This window comes from Scatophagus argus, chromosome 22 (assembly GCF_020382885.2).
Source record: "Scatophagus argus isolate fScaArg1 chromosome 22, fScaArg1.pri, whole genome shotgun sequence".
Classification (NCBI taxonomy): Eukaryota; Metazoa; Chordata; class Actinopteri; family Scatophagidae; genus Scatophagus; species Scatophagus argus.
In genome coordinates, this window is record NC_058514.1 from 18,076,280 (window position 1) to 18,096,373 (window position 20,094).

Here is a 20,094-nt window from a genome sequence, read left to right on the forward strand (position 1 = left end):
CATTCGCATAAATACTGCTCTATTTCTTAAAGGAGCTAAGCTACTCTGGTAACACTCTATTCTCAACTACAGAGAACGGCTGAACATCCAATGTCATAAATTCAAACATTTTCCTCATAACTGCTTTGGTCATTTCACTGCTCATACCAAGGAAAGATAACTGCGAGCCAGTCTGCAGTTTAAAAACCAGATCAAGCCAGACTCTACAATATTTGCAAGTGCTCTATATAAGAAACACTATGGTAATAGCAAGTTTGAACCGATTTCACAATAAAAGCAGTGTCCGGGCAGCTAGGCAAAGTTACATTCCATCATTAAATCAATTTATCTTGCAGCCAGTTACTCAGCAATACATGATCACATGAATATAATAAATTAATGAACAAATAAATAAATCAAGATAAATAAAATGTAAACAAAATGAATATGAACAGTAAATATACCATCAAATTTGTTCTCTGAAATCAGAGCAGTATTTCAAGGAAACTTCCTGTTGTCACTGACAAATTTCACTTCAGAATGACAGTAGCCCACCCCACGGTGTCGCACAACAAGTTTCAGGAACTTCTGATGTATCATTTCACAATAAGAAGCGGCTTGTGATCGGAAGGTCATCGGTTCGATTCCTCCACCGGACGGGCAGGAAAAATTGAATGTGACTATGGCTGTGTTATTGCCTGCACCCTTCAGCATATTCACATGCGTAAAATGGCATGGAGACTTGGAGTCAGCAATAAGGGAGGCTAACCTGTCCGTCTCTGGTCCAAGCTGAGAGTCCTGAAAACCGGTTGATTCCGGTCAATGGCTGGTCGATCGGTGCATTTCCACTGCTAACATCAAGTAGCTTCATTACTAAAGGATGCTACAATATAGAGTTGAATATATAACTAGTTCTGCCTTCCATCCATCCATCCATTTTCTATACCGCTTTATCCGTCAGGGTCGCGGGGGAGCTGGAGCCTATCTCAGCTGTACACCCTGGACTGGTCGCCAGTCAATCACAGACAACCACACACTCTCACACTCACACCTAGGGACAATTTAGAGTAGCCAATTAACCTAAGGATGTTTTTGGTATTGTGGGAGGAAGCCGGAGTACCCGGAGAAAACCCATACAGGCACAGGGAGAACATGCAAACTCCACATAGAAGGGACCAGACCGGGATTCGAACCTGGAACCCTCTTGCTATGAGGCGACAGTGCTAACCACTGCATCACCGTGCCGCCCTAGTTCTGCCTTTCATTCTTGTATACAGACCCCAGTTACATTTAATTTTACCAGCAGACAAAAATTTACACTATTTAAATCATCCTTGCACCAAAAACAGGATTGAAACTTTCAATCATAACACTGGAACACTGTTTTTTCATGCTGTTGATTAACTATTTAAATTAATATCTTACTGTTCTCACATTATTGTTCAGTAAAAAGCATTAATGAGAGGTCCCCTTTCAGAATAGTTATTTGTGATATGGATTTCAGGTGAAACACCCAGCAACAATGTCTCTCTCAACTTTTATCATCATTTCCTTAATGTTTTCTTCATATCCCTTCGTGGAATACCACTCTCTCTGTTTAATGTTTTTTTTAAAAACCTTGTTCTTAAATTTCATCACCCAAGTCTCATTCATTAATACCAATCCAATCATCATCACCTGGGTCAGTCGTATGCGGAAGTCATCCACCAGCTCTCTCTGGAGCCCCAGAAACTTCAGCTGTGCAGAAGGACAGGGTAAGACCCGGTACCGGTCTGAGTGCAGCAAAATGACAAAATGTGTTCACATTTTTAAAGGCACACAAATTTTGAATGATATCAAAATAAGGGAAAATATGTATAAAAAATGTATTAAAAAAAATAAATATATCATTAATAATCACTGTTTACAAAACACCAGTTACCTGTAAGTACCTTTAAGGATTTAGTTCTGCAAATGACTATGAGTAGTCAGTTTACAAGGTGTGCAACCTAGCATACAAGTTGGAGTCCTGCTAGTCTATATTTTCCTATCAGTGAATTAAGTTTGTCTAGTTTTCAAACAGTGAATGCACACTAGAAAGAAATATTCCTGGTGACAGATTGTAAAATCCATGCTAACAGAGACACAAGTGCACCAGCACAATATTTCAAAGTAAGGACAAATGTGAGGGCAGCTTTGACCAAAATATCCAGTAATTCCACTAATGGTGAAAAAAGGAAAAAAAAAGGGGGGGGAAATACACTGATCAACCACAACACTATGAAAACTGACAGGTGAAGTGAATAACATTGATTATCTTGTTACAACGGCACCTGGCAGTGGGATGTATTCAGCAGCAAGTAAATATTTTGTCCTCTTATCTTATTTTATCTTATCTTTTCATTTCTACACTCACTCTCAGTACATAAATTTAGTGCTTGCTAGTTACGTGCAATTACTGTCTTGTCGTTCATTCTTCAATCTGCAAAAGGCTGCTGTTAGTGTTAGCCAATAACAAATGGCAAAACTTTTTGGTTTTCACCTGGATAAAACCCCACATTTCACAGATGAAAAAAAAAATTCTCCTTTGCCTCACAGGGTCTTCATATAAATATCAGAAATGTTGAAATGAAAAGCCTTACCAGTAATGACCTGTAGCAGAGTCATGAAAGTTTCAGCACAAACTGGAGCTTTCAGCTCATCCATATCACTGATATCTTTGTATTGAGAACTCCAAGCTCCCTCAGCCGACAGCATGGCATCCATCTTCTCTACTGCCACTGTATATACAGAAGAAGGGGACACTGTCACAATCCCATCCTATTTCATCCCACTTAGACACAATATTCTGTGAACAAATCCCGTGGGGTTTTGAGCATGAGTAGTATGTTTGTTGGATTCATTAGACTCATAGTTGATAAACTTTCACTTATTTTACCATAACATAACCAAATGTTACTGACCAAATTTGAAGCAAAAAATAAGTAACCCAGTTGCTAAATCATCACTCATATTAATTTTTTTGTCTTTTGAAAGTCAAGATCTCTCCTGCACTGCTGGTGTTTGAATTTAATGACTGGCCATCTAAACTGCTGATTTTTGGCTGCATGCATCTGTGGCAAGTCCATGGTTACTGTATCTAGCGTTCTTAAACAACTATTCTGTGGGAGCTAACAAGTTTACATTTCATCTGTTGTTTTGAGCTCTGCAAGTTCAGCTGTCACATAACCAGCTTAGCAGATCCGTTGCTCTAACTGATTGTAGATCCAATTGCATCCTGAGGCATTTGGGTCTGTGGCCACTAGTAACTGCCCTTGAAAAGCAAATGTGAACCACTGTACTTGTCATTATAGATGTGATGTGGACTCAACCACCTGAGTAAGAATGATTTTTTAAAATATATATTATTTATTATTATTATTATTTGTTATTGTTATAGTTATTGTTGCTGGTATGGGCTTCACCTAATTGGCACACCCCAGGGTGTGCAGTTGCCCAGATGTTACTTCTTATAAGTGGTTGTTGTTCTTGTTTCTATTTTTTATTTAGTCTTTATAAAATGTGAAAAAAGCCAAGTCTATTAAAATTTTTACATGCTGTGTAACATCTTTGGATACCCTGGGTCAAACACTACAGAAAACACATGTTTTTTAATATCACTCACGAATTCTATTTAGACTTTAAATCTGGTGTAAAAGGTTTTTGAATTCCAATAGTGATGCAGGTAGGTAGGTAGGTAGTTTCAAAGTTTCAAAAAAGAATGAAAACATGCAAACATGCAAGAAAAATAATACTGGTACAGACAATACCTTGTGCAACTACCATCATATCTGATAACTTACTCTTTTTTTCCACGGTGAGCCACTTCTGAAGGATTGCATCCTCAAGCATAAGGTGAACCAGACCAGGCAGCACTGCAGGATAAGACTGGTTGATTCGTAGCTCCTTCTCAAATTGCAACACCTCTTCCACAAAGTGACAAAATAGCACATCATCATACAGAAGCCTAGAAGCGTCGCTGGCCACTTTCTCTTGAACTAGAGACAAGAGGCCTCGACACAGCTCCACCTGCAAATACATACATATACAACAATTACTGTGTGCAACTGACAATAGGCATTTGTCATTTTTATTTGTTGATTCTTAAGTAACACTTTCTGAGGTACTGTATTCCTTCTAATAAAAACTGGCAGTCAGTTAAAAGCCAGGCCTCTGACAATATCTGGGGGCATGATCAACACAAAGTCCAACTCCTGAATATAAGCCATGGAAAACAAAAGGGTGGATAAACTCTTGGTATCTGTGATATAATGGGCATGCCAGTTAAGCAAAATGTACATTTATACTGCTTTAATGCAACAATTTCAAAAATATATTTGTGTTTTTTTTTTCAACATTTTGGTTGCGGCTTACTTATCTGAAATACTATCGTATTTCATGACTGACTCCCTAGTGTGCTCACAACAATTACACAGACACCATTCATCACAACACCATACTCCCCAACCCTGATTAAAAAAAGGTAGGTAAAATATAAGGTAAAAACATGGCCAGTTTAACACCATTGGATGCTATGAGCATGTGCCCAGTGCATGCCAGTCCCGCACATGGGCATAGAAAAATTGCGAGTCAGGTTGATCCTTTCTCCAAGTTTGTTTGGGATAAAAGGTGATGCAGAGTTGATCTGACTTCAGTTAGTGGTAAACTCAAATATATATACACTATATTGCCAAAAGTATTCACTCACCCATCTAAATAATTGAATTCAGATGTTCCAATCACTTCCATGGCCATAGGTGTATAAAATCAAGCACCTAGGCATGCAGACTGCTTCTACGAACATTTGTGAAAGAATGGGCTGAGTTGCTGCATCCAAGCCATACATCACCAAGTGCAATGCAAAGCCTTGGATGCAGTGGTGTGAAGCATACCACCACTGGACTCTAGGGCAATGGAGTTTTCTGGAATGACGAATCACACTTTTCCATGGCAATCTGATAGATGAATCTGGATTTGGCGGTTCCAAGGAGAACAGTACTTGTCTGACTGCATTGTGCCAAGTGTGAAATTTGGTGGAGGGGGGTCCCTTAGTTCCAGTGCCTTTCACTGAATGCTTCAGTATGCCAAGAGATTTTGGACAATTCCATGCTACCAACTTTGTGGGAACAGTTTGGGGACGGCCCCTTCCTGTTCCAATATGACTGAGCACCAGTGCACAAAGCAAGGTCCATAAAGACATGGATGAGTAAGTTTGGTGTGGAAGAACTTGACTGACCTCAACCCGACAGAACACCTTTGGATTGAATTAGAGCGAAGACTGCAAGCCAGGCCTTCTCATCCAACGTCAGTGTCTGACCTCACAAATGCATGTGTGTGTGTGTTTTATACAAACCATCAGGCATGTGGCTTGTGTACACTTCAAAGTTTTAGCTATTCTGTGTGTTCAGTTTTGGTGTGAAAAAGAGGATCACTTCTGGTCTAGCCCAAATAAGACTGAAGAAAAACTATCTGGACTGCACGTAACAAACAGGATCAAAACAGTTCAGTTTAGTCCATTATGTAACAGCATACCCTGGCACTGATGGAGGCCCCAGCTCGCTCCAGGATAGGTTGGATCTTTTCCTCCATGAATGTCGAGCTGTTGCCCATCCACATTAAAACCTGTGTGAGGTACCACTCTGGCTGAAAAAGCACAGATGGGGACAACAATCATTCAATGAACTAGTTGCAAGGTCCAAAATCTTAAGGCTGTGTGTAAGAAGAATGTGTAAGAAGTATAATCAATAATGGTTGGCTTATGATTAAAAAACGAGCTAGTTTGACATGGAAAGGCAAAGTGTTGCTGTTCCGAACAACCACCATAAAGAGAACAAAGAGATAACCGCATAAATTTTCATTCTCTACAAGAAGGCAGTCGTGGTGCTGTATTTAGCTGTTGATATGATAAGTGACAGAAAGTTGGGTAAGGAATGGAGAAAGAGATCCTGAAAAAGAAATTCAAACCTCCACTTCTATCTCACCCACACACAGCTAACCAAACACTGCTTGAAGTCAGTGTGAATGTTGGATTTGTTTGGTTTAAGAAAGTTACAGAGGTTCTAGTGTTGAAAAGCGGTGTATGCAACTTAACATTCGCTTACTCAAATATAGCCATATCCTTACTCCCAGTTTCACAATTCCTAGGTTAACAGTTTTTAGGAGGTGCATGTACAATTCAGTAGTAGTTGAGTTTTTCAGTTTACTTATCCCCCTGAATGCCACTGAGTGCTCTTTGCAAAATAATCTAAAACAGTAAGGAGTTTCTACTGAGGAGCAGTTCAACAGTTTTACCCGGTTGAATGTCAAACTAATGAAAACCAGATTAATTTTAAATTGACTCAAACACTTTATTTAAATTGTGTCTAAATGATACGTATTTATGCATCTAACCGTACTAGCATTACACATATAAACTGAAGTTGTGAGTATAAATTTGAGCGTGCATGTCTGGCATTTATGAATATTTGCACATGCATATAATTATGTGATCTGTGTTTCATGTGTGAGACACCTTGCTGAGGGAGTTAGTCTGTCGATTCCCATAGAAGTGGTATCTGAATCTCCTGCTGAGTGGCAGCAGCATGATCTGAATGGGAAGACAGAGGAGAGAAGATTGGGACGGAGGGGTGGTTAAAGAAACCGGCTGTGTAGAGGGTACACAAGAGGCCATAGCACTCTGAGATAGGAGGTCATCACTGTCAGTGGAAGTTAAAGAAAGCAAAAAGCAAACAAAAGAAACAAACATCGAAAACAAAGCACCTGCAGGGTTCTCAACCCACAACGTTGTAATTTTGCAAATTAGTTGTATATTAATACATTAATATAACTGAACAGAATTTAATAGAATTTCACACATAAGTGTGTAGAAGCCCAAACTGAGGGATACGAGGTCTGCAAAGCAAGCAACTGTGTGACAAGCAGTTCCAGCTGGCTGTTGATTTCCTGGTAATTGGCAGTGGGGATCAGTGACTGAGTAGGAGGGGAGATGATCGGCCAGTGAAGTTGAGTCAACACTTTCTCGAAATCACTACAAAAGAAATGAAGAGTAGGATCTAAGTCATGCAGTGAAAATAGGACAGCAGTACAATGATATGGTTATATACTGCATCTGACATTTCTGAACAATCCACTTTTGACACGAATTGGGTTATGGTATACCTGGCCAGTCGGTCTTTGATGATCTTGTGCCAGAAATGAAGTGTTTCTCTGAGAAAGTCCTGGAGATTAGAACACCGAGACTGGTTTAATCCAACATCCAGTGCAGCCATGCTGTCTATTGCCCTGATGGCCTCCCAGACACTGCTTGTCATCAGACACTGCTGGACTGCGGCACTGCAGGCACACAACACTTACACATTACACACACTACTTCTTCAGCCCACAGACCCCCAGTTTAAATAAAAAAAACAACTCTATATTTAACTATATTTTGTTTTTGGTGATGGCAAAATAACCAGACATTGTAGTGGTACATGAACAACAGAAGAAGGAAAAGTCTTACAAAACAACCAGAAAATACAGGAAATGTATATGTAGTTTAAAAAAACAGTAAAAAAACAGCTGGAAAGGAACCCCAACTAACGTCACTGCTAACACCTGCACTTGTCTTGCTAATTCATGTTAAAATGGCTGCTGTAAAAAGGTCTATTACACCAGGTTTGTTCAAGACATACTCGAGTATTACATACACATGTTGTATGAGTTTAACTCACTGGAGGCTTGCTAGTACGTATAAGACCAACTTTCAGTCACATCATTCCAGTCAAAATGCCAAAGATTCCAAAATCTGACAGACATAAAATCATAATTTTGCATGAGCAATGCCACTCTCAAAGGGAAATCAGCAGAAAAAATGGACACTCAAGATGTGGTATTCAAGCTGTTCTAAAGAAATTTAAAGAGGTCAAGGACAAAAAAGATTAGAAGGCCATGGAAACTTTCAAAATCTGATGAGAAGTTTCTTCTTTGACAGTGAAAAGGCTAAGATCTGCTAAAGCTCACAAAGACTGGAATGAAGATCAATGGAGTATTACAGAGTGACAAATCCAAGTTTCATATTTTTTGGGTCCTATTGTTGACAATATGTGAGAAGAAGAGTTGGAGACAGATGGAAGAATGAGTGCTTGTTGCCTTTCATGACACATGTTGCATAAAATGTGACTAAAAAAATTTTATGTGAATGACTAAATATGACAAAAACTAAAAATGACATTTCGTCACAAGATTAAAACTAAGACTAAATTAAAAAATAGGTGACAAAATTAACACTACACTGAGTCATAGACTTACTTATAGTCAATCCAGGCAGTACACAGGTTGGTCTATCTGGTCTTGTAGTCTCTGCTCTATTGGTCAGTAGCTAGTGCTTGGCTCCTCTGGTATTACTACCAATTCCTTTCTGGGCCCCAGTCATGCATTGAGCAATGTGCTTAATTATCTTAGCAGCTATGATGCCTGGCAAGAGTTTCCATGTTGTGCAGATGCAGGTTATTGGCTGGTAGTTGGAGGTAAAAACTTCCTTCTGAGGGTTCTTCATGATCAGAACTGTGTATCCTTGTGTTAACCACTCCGACTGAGTCTCATTCATCAGTAGCTGGTTCATTTGTACTGCTAGGTGTTCATGGAGTACAGCTAGCTTCTTAACCAGTAGGCATGGATCATGTCTGGGCCTGGTACTGTCTAGCTCTTCATGCTTGACACTCATTGCTGGATGTCTGCCATTGTGATGGTAATTGGTAACTGCTATGGTCTGCACTGAGACCCACTAGCCACTGAGCCTTGGTGTTGTGTGATGCCACTATCTACCATATGTTCTTCAAGTACTGTTCAGTCTCTGCCCTGGGTGAATCTCTTAAACATCCGGTATATTTTCCTAACTTCTGCTTCTCATGTCTGTATATCACATATGTCACCTCCCATTTATCTTTGAACACTCATTTGTGTCTTCATCCCCTTTCCCCTTTTTACAGTACCTGAGTTCCTCTATATGTTGCAGGCACCGTAGGTATTTCATGTGTCTTTCAATAGTGCCGATTTGGTTAAGCATCTGGCTGAGATTATCCATCAAAGGCTGGGCTCCTTGAAGGTGCTAGAAGACGGAATAAATAACCAAGACAAACAATTATTTATACTTCTCTGAGTGGGACAGGTGAAAGCACTATAGTCGGTCAGACATAGAATCTGGAATATTGCTTGCTCCATTTCTCTATAAAGCAACATTATGGAAACATTTGGTAGTCCTTCTTGGTAAACATGGCAGAGTCATTACAGAGTTGTAAGTCAGCAGTAAGAGAGCAGAGAGCAGTAATTTTGTAAAAGAAATTAACATAACACATAAATTTGTGTTAGTGTATTTCAACATTTTGACATCTGTACAATAATAATGGTTAAGTCAAAGCTATTCTTTGTTTTACTTCCTGAGTAAATATGTTTTATTTCCTTTTGAAATAGAAATAAAAATGAAATGAAAATTTTAAAACATTTCATTAATAATAGGATCTGAAATTGATGTGTAATTCTAATATCATATTCTTTTCTTTGTGCATGCTGAAGCCTTGCTGTAAATGTGACTGCACTCGCTTCACATTTAGGTAGGGAAGCCACATATGTCTTTCAAATATCCATATATGCACATATTGCACACAGTATATTTACATATATATATGTATATATATGTGTGCATATATGGATATATATGTACATATTGTTGAAAGACATATGTAGGGGGCCAATTTCGAATATGTGCACATATGTTGGAAAATATGTGTGGCATAGATAAAAAACATATATGTTCATATATTTTCTTTCTGTGCGGGAAATGAAAAAACTGTATGAAGATTGTCCAGAAGAATCAGATTTCACACCACACAGTGCATTCTGGGCGAATGTGTGCTGAGCTGGCTTGATTTGCTTGAATGACTCAGCACGCTCTCTAATAGAGATTCCGCAGGAACAGCAGATCCAAGAAGCTGACTTGACCGTGTAAGACACAGGGCCCGTCTGTGCTATAACTGTGGCAGCCACCCATTTTGGTCCGTTGTTGTTGTAGCCAGCAATCGATCACCTGGTTGGAAAACACGTTCTTTGGATATGTCAATCTGTGCCTGTTGTTTCTACAGGACAGTTTGTTTGGACTTTGGTGGCTTCAGAAGGTCGAGGTTGGTGTGGAGCTGTCTTTCAATGAGAAGCGTTGCAGAGCACAACAAAGTGGCCTCAGCTTAAAGTTATTCCTGTAGTTTAATGAAGAAAAACCGGAGGATATAACAAAGTGGCAACGAGGATGGGATGATATGGAGCAGAGCGAATGTGCTGCACTCCACTTGCTTCCAGGAATCTTCCAAACTCCTGTGAAATGAACTGTGGGCCATTGTCACTGACAAGTTGCTCGGGAAAACTGAATCAACTGAACATTTCACCCAGTTTCTCGATGGTTTTCTCTGCAGTAGTAGATCTCATGATATACACCTCTGGCCACTTGCTGTGTGCATCTATAGCAGAAGTGGCCAACCCACGGCTCCCGAGCCACATGTGGCTCTTTGCCTGGTTTCGTGCAGCTCTTACGTTCATATCAAAGTTTGTGTTTGTTTTTTTTTTAACGTGCGTGTTCGCTTTGCTTGAGTTCAGTACAGTATTTTCGTCAAACGCACATGTGCGTAAGATGAAAATACCGCCAAGTTTCCCAGTAAGGGCAAGATCATTTGAGTAAACAATTTGTGTCAAGTCTGCTCTCAAAATGGCAGGGAAAAAATGCACAGCAAAACGAAAATATGAAGATGAACACAGGACGTTTTTAACAGAGTGGGAGAGTCTGTTTTCTACCCTGAAACACCTGAAATCAAAGAACAGATCTGTTCTGACTGACACCCATGTGAAAGAATTGCTTCGAGTGGCAACAACGGAAAACAAGCTAGATTTGAAGAGGATTGTTCAAGGCAAGGAATGCCAGAAGTCCCACTGAGCAACATGCACAGTAAAAGAAAAACGCTATTGTAAATTATTATATTTTTGTTTGTGGACTTGGTTGAACTGAGAGTTTGTGCATGTGAGACAGTGCACACAATGTTCATTGTTGAAAATGACTGGCCTGTGGTCTTAGTACTGTAGGAATCAATTTCTGTCATTATCATGTTGGTGTGTGACATTTACAATAAATCTGGCTGAGCAGGGCTCCGTGTGTGTGTGTGAGGAAGGGATGGGTGATTTTCATTGTGCCCATGTGTATGATGTGGCTCTTTGCGCTAACACAGTAAAAAATGTGGCTCTTGGTCTCTGACTGGTTGGCCACCCCTGATCTACAGCTACCAGAAACATTTGATCTTCAAAGGGACCAGTGAAGTCAACATGTAGCAAACTTTTTCTCAAGACTGGGGGAATCATCACTCTGTGTCCCCATAGAAGACATCCGGCCTGTACAGAGTGTTCACCTCTTTTTGTGATGCAGGGTTTCAACTCAGGAGAATCTCCTCCTCCTCCTTTAACAACAGCATCCAGCAGTTTTGACAGCACCAGGTCATTTCTCGTATGCCGTTTCACCTGGGCTGATGTGATTGGAGCCTCTTCTACTTGTCTGAACTAGAAAATGTCTGTTTGACAAACACAATTCCCAGAGCCTCTCGTTCAATCTGAGCATCATTGCTCTCTGCTTTGCTGAGTGTACGAGAAGCAAATGCAATTGGGCGCTTCTCTGCGCCAGGCATTACGTGTGAAACAGCTGCTCCTACCCTGTAGGAGGAAGCATCACATGCAAGCTGTCAGGGCAATTTTGGGTCAAAATGTGTCAGAGCGTCCAACTCCAGCAATGCTATCTTTGTTTGTGTGAATGCTTGCTTACATTGCTCGGTCTATTTCCAGGCTTGGTCATGGCACAGTAGATGGTGAAGCAGTTTGAGCACTGAAGACAGGTTCTGTATGAATCTTCCATAATAGTTCAAAAGTCCAAGATAAGAGCGTAGCTGACTCACATTTTGTGGCGCTGGTGCTTCTAGAATCGCTGTGACCTTGGATGGGGCTTTGTGAAGGCCATCAGAGTCAATAACATGCCCCAAATATTCCACTGAGGGCTGGAAAAACTCTCACTTGCATTTGCACATTCTTAGTCCATACTCTTCCAGTCGCTCCAATGTGGCATCCAGGTTCTTCAGATGTTCTTCCTCTGTCTCTCCCATGACAAGGATGTCATCTAGAAAGCAATGGACTCCAGACAATCCACACAGAATCTGGTCCATTGCATGCTGAAAAAGAGCTGAGACTGGTGTTATTCCAAATGGCAGTCTGCAGTATCTGTGGAGGCCTTTGTGAGTAACTATTGTGGGTAGCTATTTAGACTTTTCATCAACATGCATTTGGAGATAGGCTTGGTTGAGATCAATCTTGCTGAATTTTTTCCTCCAGCCAAGCCAGTGAACAGGTCGTCAATGTGGGGAAGTGAATATTGCTCAGCTTCCAATACCGGGTTTAAGATGACTTTGAAATTCCCACATATTCTCACTGAGGCACTCTTCTTTATGTCACTCTGGCTGACAGGTTTCAGCACATCACTTTTCACCAGATTTCCCAGCTCTACTTCCACCATTGGCCTTATTGCATAGGGAACTGGTCTAACTTAGAGGAATTTGGGTCGGTTATCAGGTTATAGATTCAGTTTGACTGAAAAGTCTTTCATGTTACCAAGTTCCTCTCTAAACACTGCCCTGTTTATTCAGCACAGTTGTAAGACGTGAATCCTCTTTGCTCAGCCTGTGAACTGCTGGCCAAACCAGTATGAACTCCTCCAACCATGAGCGGCCCAGTAGGGATAGGAAGTTTCCTTCAACCACGTACAGTAGTAACTTAGCTGTCTGTCCATTCATCTTTCAAGATGAGTGTGGATGACTTTAATGGTAGATGTTGCAGAGATTTTTTATATAGATTTTTGCCACCCAGTATCCTTCTGCACCTCTAGTGACTGACAACACATACACTGTTGCTTCATCTGATGAGCTGCTGCATCCAGTTGCTGTATCGTTTGCTTTGCCCATTATGAACAGAGGGTCTCTCTTTACCTCTGTGTTCTGGGATTTTGCTGAAGTGTTGTTTTTTTGCTAACTGCTAACTATTGCAAGTGCGTTCCAAGTGTCCTTTTTTCCGCATTTTCTGTGTTTGACAAGACAAGACAACTTTATTTGTATAGCCCATTTTTACAAGCAGTTTGTCTCAAAGGGCTTAACATAACATCAGCAACATCCTCTGCCCTTCGACCCTCACATCGACTAAGGAAAAACTCCCAGAAAAACCTTTAACAGGAAACAGTCTGTCGCCAAATGTCCTGTTTTATCACATCTGTAGCATTTATTCTGCTTTCCCTTTTTTTCAGTGTAGACCTTATGAAGTTTCCCAATTGACCTAAGCAGATGCGCCTCTTTAGCAGCCAACTCTATGGACATGCTGATTTCAATGACTTTGTCCAGAGTAAGTGCACTTTCAGTTAGCAGGTGTTTCTGAACAGCTTCGCTCCTCAGCCCACACACGAGTCTGTCTCCGATAGTGTTATTTAGTACCTCCCTGAATTCACAGTGCTCAGCTAGCTTCAGAGCAGCCACAAACACTGTTACCGACTCTTGATTTCTTTTATGAAATCGGAAACATTCAGCAATCACCAGTGGTTTTGGTGAGAAATGTGATGTTAAGATGGTTACTATGTGATCACAGCTTTTACTCCCACTCCCTCCGGCTGTACAAGGCACCATAGCAGGTTAAATGTACTGGGGCTCATCACACTCAGGAATGTCGGCATGATCTTTTCCTCCTCAATGCCATTAGCTTGAGCAAAGTAGTCCTTCCAACAGTGAAGTGTTGCTAGTTAACCGTCTGTTGATCGATGCTCCAACAGTCACGGCAAAAACAAAAACAGTCTGCCCGGTATTTTCCTTTCAACCTAACACACGATGCCGATGATCCTCGCCACCACTTTGTTATATCCTCCGTTTTTTTTCATTAATTTACCGGAATTTAAGATGGAGACCACTTCGTCGTGCGGTGGCAGCCATTTATTATTTTACCGAACAAACTGACAGTTGGATTACAAATATCACCCACAAGTGTTCTTGTGTGCCTTAATACATAACACTAATCTTATATTGTATTCTGAAATTTATTGTGTAGACCTTGTAATGGGTGTTACATTGTAGTGTGCACTGCAGTGATTTGTCTATGTCTGATTACTATTACTAAGTCAATAGTGGAAATGCTCAACTCCAGCACAGATGTTTGAGTGACAACACAAAACATTTATCATTCAAGCTGAGATGTTAAGCTTACTGTGTTAAATGGAAAGAACATATGTAGTTAAATTACAGATATTTGTGCTTGTGTTTCAGCAGTGAACTACATAAATCTCAGTATATGAAGTGAAATCCCTGGTACATGCAGTATCCCTGGTAATATCACTTTTTGTCAATGATTGTCCATACACTGCTTCCTTGTTTGTTCATTCAAAACAATTTTTTCCTCTGATATATACCTGGTTCAACAGGTTCCAAATACTTCGCTCTCTCTGCAGCAGATCCTCCAGTGAACATCTAGCCTCCTCAGCAGCAGAAAGAGCTGCAGAAACTTTAGGAGGTACAGAACTGGATGCAGTCAGAACCTGAATGACACAAATCAGAGTCACTGCTCATATTTGACACTTTAATGGAATTTTATAAAGTAAATTGTATAACTCCTGCAGTCAGTTGCAAACTAGACACACTGTATAACCATAAACCATGCAGGAAAAAACCTATGTTCAGCAAGTTAAAATGTTCTATTCTTTTTAATGGATTCTGCTGTCTTTGCCTTAATCTGATGCCATGTGAAATTGCTGTATATCATTGTAGCACTGTTGGTTATGCTTGATAATATTAGAACTAACACTGATGGTGTTATGGGATGATGGTTGTTTATTTATTTTTATTTTAATGGTTTGAGCATGTGGGAATCTTGTCTTCAGGTATAAACAGTGAAAGAAATGGAAGAAAGTCACAGAGTGTGAGCATTTTCCGTAGCCTTTTTTCAATAATCAAGGACATTAGTGAGGTTAGTGAGTGATGGAATGGAGTGTATGCTCATTAACAGAAGCTGGTTTCAGACATATAGGGAGCTGGATTTAGAAGGGAAGTGGTCCAAAGTGGCTTTCACATTGTACAGCTACAAATGAGGTACAGGAAGTGTTAAATGTAAAAATCACGACATATATAAGTAATATAACATCTTAATATTTTTTGTATCAGCAATGAATATTACTTTCCAATAAAAAAAGTTTCAAGAAAAAAATAGATGGTCGAAAGATCATATAAAGTGCTTTTTTAAGCCCTGAAGCAAGATTTGTGACACTTTTTTAACAGTTTTTTATGCAATACCACATAACTTCTTTCAGCACTATGGTTTTCAAGTAAGTGAAAACTAATGGAGCTATAGATTCTGCAAGTAAAACATATTTATTCTCATTAATTTGTTGACTAACTATTTAAAGGACTATGTGTTACAAATTAACTTGGATTTCTAGTCCAAATTTCATCCCTATGCAGTGAAAAACCCACTTGTTGCTGGCATTGGATTAAAAATAAGCATAAAGTCAATGATGTAAAACATTGAATATGTTGTTTTTGTACTTTCTTCTATTGAATATATGCCAACGGTGATTAGCATATAATCAAATTCCGATTTTTTTTTTGTTTTACACAACATGACAATTTTTTGGAATCAGGGTTGCATACAGTACGGTGAAATAATGGCGCTGCATTCTCACCCTAAACAGACTTTGTAAAAGTGGCCAACAAGAGCAGACATGGGCTACCAGAGCAGAGGAGTGGAGAAGAAATGAAAGATCAACAAAGTCAAAACCAGACAGAAAATAAACTTTGGAGATCAGACAGACCTGTTCTTTATTCTCCTGAATAAAGACCTTGGGTAATGTGTGACTCTGCCACTGATCAGTCATGTAGTACACAAACCAAAATGACTTCAATTCAATTCATATAGTGCCAAATCACAACAAAAGTTCTCTCATGACACTTTCTAATTGGAGCAGGTTTACATCAAACTCTTTAATTTATGGTATGGTAATTTATGGTTGGTATAGAGATACCTAACTAACAAAACCCCTATTAACACCCTTAACAACCACTTGCCAACAGTGGTGAGGAAAAGCTTCCTTTTAGAAGGCTGAAACCTCAGTGCAAACCCCAGCTCTAGGTGGGCGGCTATCTGCCTCGACCGGTTGGGCTTGGAGAGAGATGCAATTTCAAAACATTTGGAAAATTGCAATTAGATATTTTTTCACCTTTTTTTTAAATTTTATAGACTAAACACAGTCTTTTGATTGTGAAAACAATCAGTGTCTGGATGCCAGGTAGCTGAGCAAATAAGACTAAAAATAGGACAGAAAGAAAGAGATGAAAGATGGAGTAGTGGGTAGTATGGTCTCTGTGACAATGAAAAAAGCAACAGCAAGCCATTTACAACTTGCTGTGTGTACTTGCACCACCCCTTGTTGCAGATGGAGACAGCTGAATGAGGCCTAATCAGTATGTTAGCAGTACTAATTATTATCTTTAAATCTTTGAACAGTTACTGTGGTGGCATGTTAGATTAGTTATTACAACTGGGCACCTCATAGCTGTGTGATGTTAAAAAAATTTCATGTATAAAAACAACAAAAAACATTAAACCTTTTGAGCCACTGCTGGAGACTGTGTCCCAGTTGTTTCAATATTTCAATAAATAAGTCCTCTGTGTGGGATTATGTATTTTAACCAAAAAAGTATAAATTGGGGGCCTGTGCCACAAACAGTGATGTGTCCTTCATAAACTTTAAAGAGCCAGCTTTGATCTGAAAGACATTCTTTTCTTTCTTTACAACATTAAAATAATCCTATAACGTATTTGTATGATTTATCTGAGAAAAATGTCCCTTAGGCCATAACAGTAAAACACAAGCAGGCAAGCACTGGTACCAGAAATACAAAACATAGTTCAATGTATATAATATGTCAAATATATGTTGATGTTTTCACATTTTATAAGGTTTTTATACTATAACAAACTATAACAACATATAAAATATAACCATATAAAAAGGAAGTGGAGGATCACCTATCATACAACAACCCACATCAAGTGTGGCAAGGACTAAAACACTTCCCCAACTATAACACCTCTGCAACTGTCAGCATCGCTGCCTCGCTGACAGAAGAACTAAACAATTTATTTCACCTGCTTCAAGACAACAAGACCTCTCAGTCACACTACCCCCTCAAATTGCACACCCACGCACACACCAGGAACATCAAGTGAGTCGTGTGCTCAGGTCCGCGAAGACGAGAAAAGCAGCTGGGCCCAATGGAGTACCTGGAAAAGTACTCAAAGCCTGTGCCAACCAGCTCACAGCAGTCTTTACGAAAATCTTTAACATCTCACTGATACACACCACAGTACTACCCTGTCTCAAGCTGGCTACCATGATCCCTGTTCCCAAAACTTCCAACCCCAGTAATTTCAGCGACTACAGGCCTATTGCATTAACACCAGTGGTTTTGAAATGTTTTGAGAGGCTCATGTTACACCACATCAAAGCCTGCCTTCCTCCTGCCTTTGATCCCTATCAGTTCGCATACAAGGTGAATAGATCAATGAATGATGCCACCTCCACAGCCTTTCACACTGCTTTCAGTCATCTGGAACACCCGGGGACCTCAGAAAGGATGCTCTTCATTGACTACAGTTCACTCTTTAACACAATTATCCCAGACATCTTCACAGACTAGTTAGCTGCCCTGGATTTCCCTCCTGTTACACAGGCCTGGATTAAAGACTTCCTCACAAACTGCGCAAGACAGGCACTGTGGATTAATAAATATTTACCGTGCCTTATTCTGTTATATGCTTTGGTATAATTCATAATGTTATAATCATGTAGAACTGGTTGTTTGTCTCAGTACTGCACACTCCGAGGGAGGTAGAGGCATCATGCATAGTAGGAGAAGGACACCATATCTCAAGTCACTCTGACCGACAGGCCATACACCACTCCTCCCCTCTGGCTTGAGTGGAAAGGTGTTGAGACTAACAACCGGTGTTATCTTAAAATATATATAATGATGTACTTCCTTGAGTGCTTTAGATCCCACTTGGCGTTTGGCTGAAACAGACTTGAACTCTGTGGTGGGATCTCCAAAGATCTTTGTTTCTAAATAAATAACTCTGTTTTAAGGCTATTCAACGACTCTGTTTTAACTCTCTCACATCAACCTACTCGGCGAAGCAAGTGTGCTTCAGCAGCACCCACAGCTCTTCCACCGCCATGCTCAGCACTGACTCCCCACAGGGCTGTGTACTCAATCCACTCCTGTATGCCATCCACACCCATGACTGCACTCTCATCCATTCCACCAATACAATAAATAAATTTGTGGATGACACCAACGTGGTGGGGCTCATCACAGCAAGAGAAGAGACAGCATACAGGGACAAGGTGCAGAGACTTACAGAGTAGTATGTCAGAAAGAACCTGACTCTCAACACCAAAAAAACTAAGGTGGTGGTCATGGACTTCAGTAGGAACAAAGATGACCCTTTTATTTACATGACTGACACCTTACGTACTTCTCTCTAATTTATTCTTGTTTATATTGCTTGTTCTTGTTTCTTTTTTCTCCCAAATGCACCTTCAGCTATGGCTCTTTTCAGTTTCATTGTATAGGCGACTGTGCAACGACAATAAAGACTATCGAATCTTATGAAGTAGTTCGCTGGAGAATGCAGGAGGCATTTTGCCTACAGTTGTCCACTCTGTGCATTGATTTGATGACATTACATGAATTTATTTAACAGAAATATGAAGACATCTTCAAACTTAAATAAAGAATAATAAACAGCGGTTATCAGTGGTCAATTTTTGTATGAATATGTTAAAAGGATAGGAGACATGTATAAAAGCATTATTCTATACTTCTTGTGAGCAACTTGAAATTACTGCTGAAACCATTAGCCTGGTCAGCCAGGTCCATTTTTTCCTTTTCAATTTTCCTCATCACAGCTGCAAGCCTCCCATATCTCAGTCTCAAACGTGTATTCTGCAGCTACCTGTATGGTACCATGGTACCATGGTAGCTGTCGTGGCAGATCGTCCGCTACGAGAAATCAGACGGCGACAAACAAAAAGACCTGTCGGATTTTCCATACATTTCAAGGTTTTGACTACATGTGAAAAAATGTCGAAGCTGTTTTCACCTGTCCCTCCAGCACGTAATTTTCCTGTCTCAATTTTTCCATCAAGTCGCCAGCATTCTTCAAGGATTTCAGGTCGCTGCCGATCTCATTTTCTAGGAAATTCACTACATAGTCATGTAGTTTCCCAGAATCTGATGAAAAAGATTCGTTGTTTTGGTCGGTTGTGCAAACGGGATTTAAAAAATAATCCATTTGTTCGTTCGTTTGCGCTGATGCTGTGAGAGCCGCCATCTTTTTTTCTTCGAAGCTGTCATCAAACTCGCGATATTTTCCAAGGCTGGCGAAGACGTTATGACTGTTTAATGAGCATGAAATACTGTTCATCCAATCATAGAGGACAAACGTGTGTGACGTCAGATGTCAGCAACTCCGTCAGTGGTTTAATCAACCTGTATATCACCCTTAACTGATTTTCATGAATATACGTTTTAGACAAGATTTGTCCAAAATAAATGCAAGAACAATATTCTCTGTAGTTATCATCAGAGGCACAGTGGGGCAGCTTATGCATTAGCGGTCTAGGGAAAAAATATCCCAAACGGGAAGTAGGCTCTTCACGGGAGGAGGCGCTGTCACGCGGGAGGTTATGCTGCTTGCGGCCGTGTGACGTGGCACTATGTGCATCCGTTTTCATTTATTCGTCGTTCATGTGTGACCTAAAATAAAGAGAAGTTGATACATGTCTATTAGTTATAGGCCTGTGCCACTAACACTACACCTGAGCAGTAAAAGAAAAAAAAAAAACCAAAAAAAAACAGTGTGCTTAGTGCGTCACCATGCCCAGACATATGGACAATGTTATGCTTCCAAAATAGTGGCAACAGTTTGGGGGGGGGGGGCTTTTCTATTTTA

General features: G+C 40.0%; 1 protein-coding gene across 2 annotated transcripts in view; it reads right to left on the reverse strand.

The window, feature by feature from the left end:
- rint1 (RAD50 interactor 1) overlaps window positions 1-19,545 on the reverse strand; it is a 35,815-nt gene extending 16,270 nt beyond the window's left edge. The window contains exons 1-10 of one of the 2 annotated variants that reach the window (XM_046378542.1): window positions 19,243-19,545; window positions 14,495-14,620; window positions 8,970-9,085; window positions 7,156-7,329; window positions 6,884-7,024; window positions 6,509-6,692; window positions 5,530-5,640; window positions 3,801-4,026; window positions 2,601-2,738; window positions 1,657-1,751 (exon numbers count right to left, since the gene is read on the reverse strand). In XM_046378542.1, the coding sequence (XP_046234498.1) occupies window positions 1,657-1,751; window positions 2,601-2,738; window positions 3,801-4,026; window positions 5,530-5,640; window positions 6,509-6,692; window positions 6,884-7,024; window positions 7,156-7,329; window positions 8,970-9,085; window positions 14,495-14,620; window positions 19,243-19,473 (1,542 nt within the window). In that variant the 5' untranslated portion in view covers window positions 19,474-19,545. The remainder of the gene's footprint in view (window positions 1-1,656; window positions 1,752-2,600; window positions 2,739-3,800; window positions 4,027-5,529; window positions 5,641-6,508; window positions 6,693-6,883; window positions 7,025-7,155; window positions 7,330-8,969; window positions 9,086-14,494; window positions 14,621-19,242) is intronic. The other variant, XM_046378544.1, reaches the window with a different exon arrangement.
- Window positions 19,546-20,094: the final 549 nt, after the last annotated feature.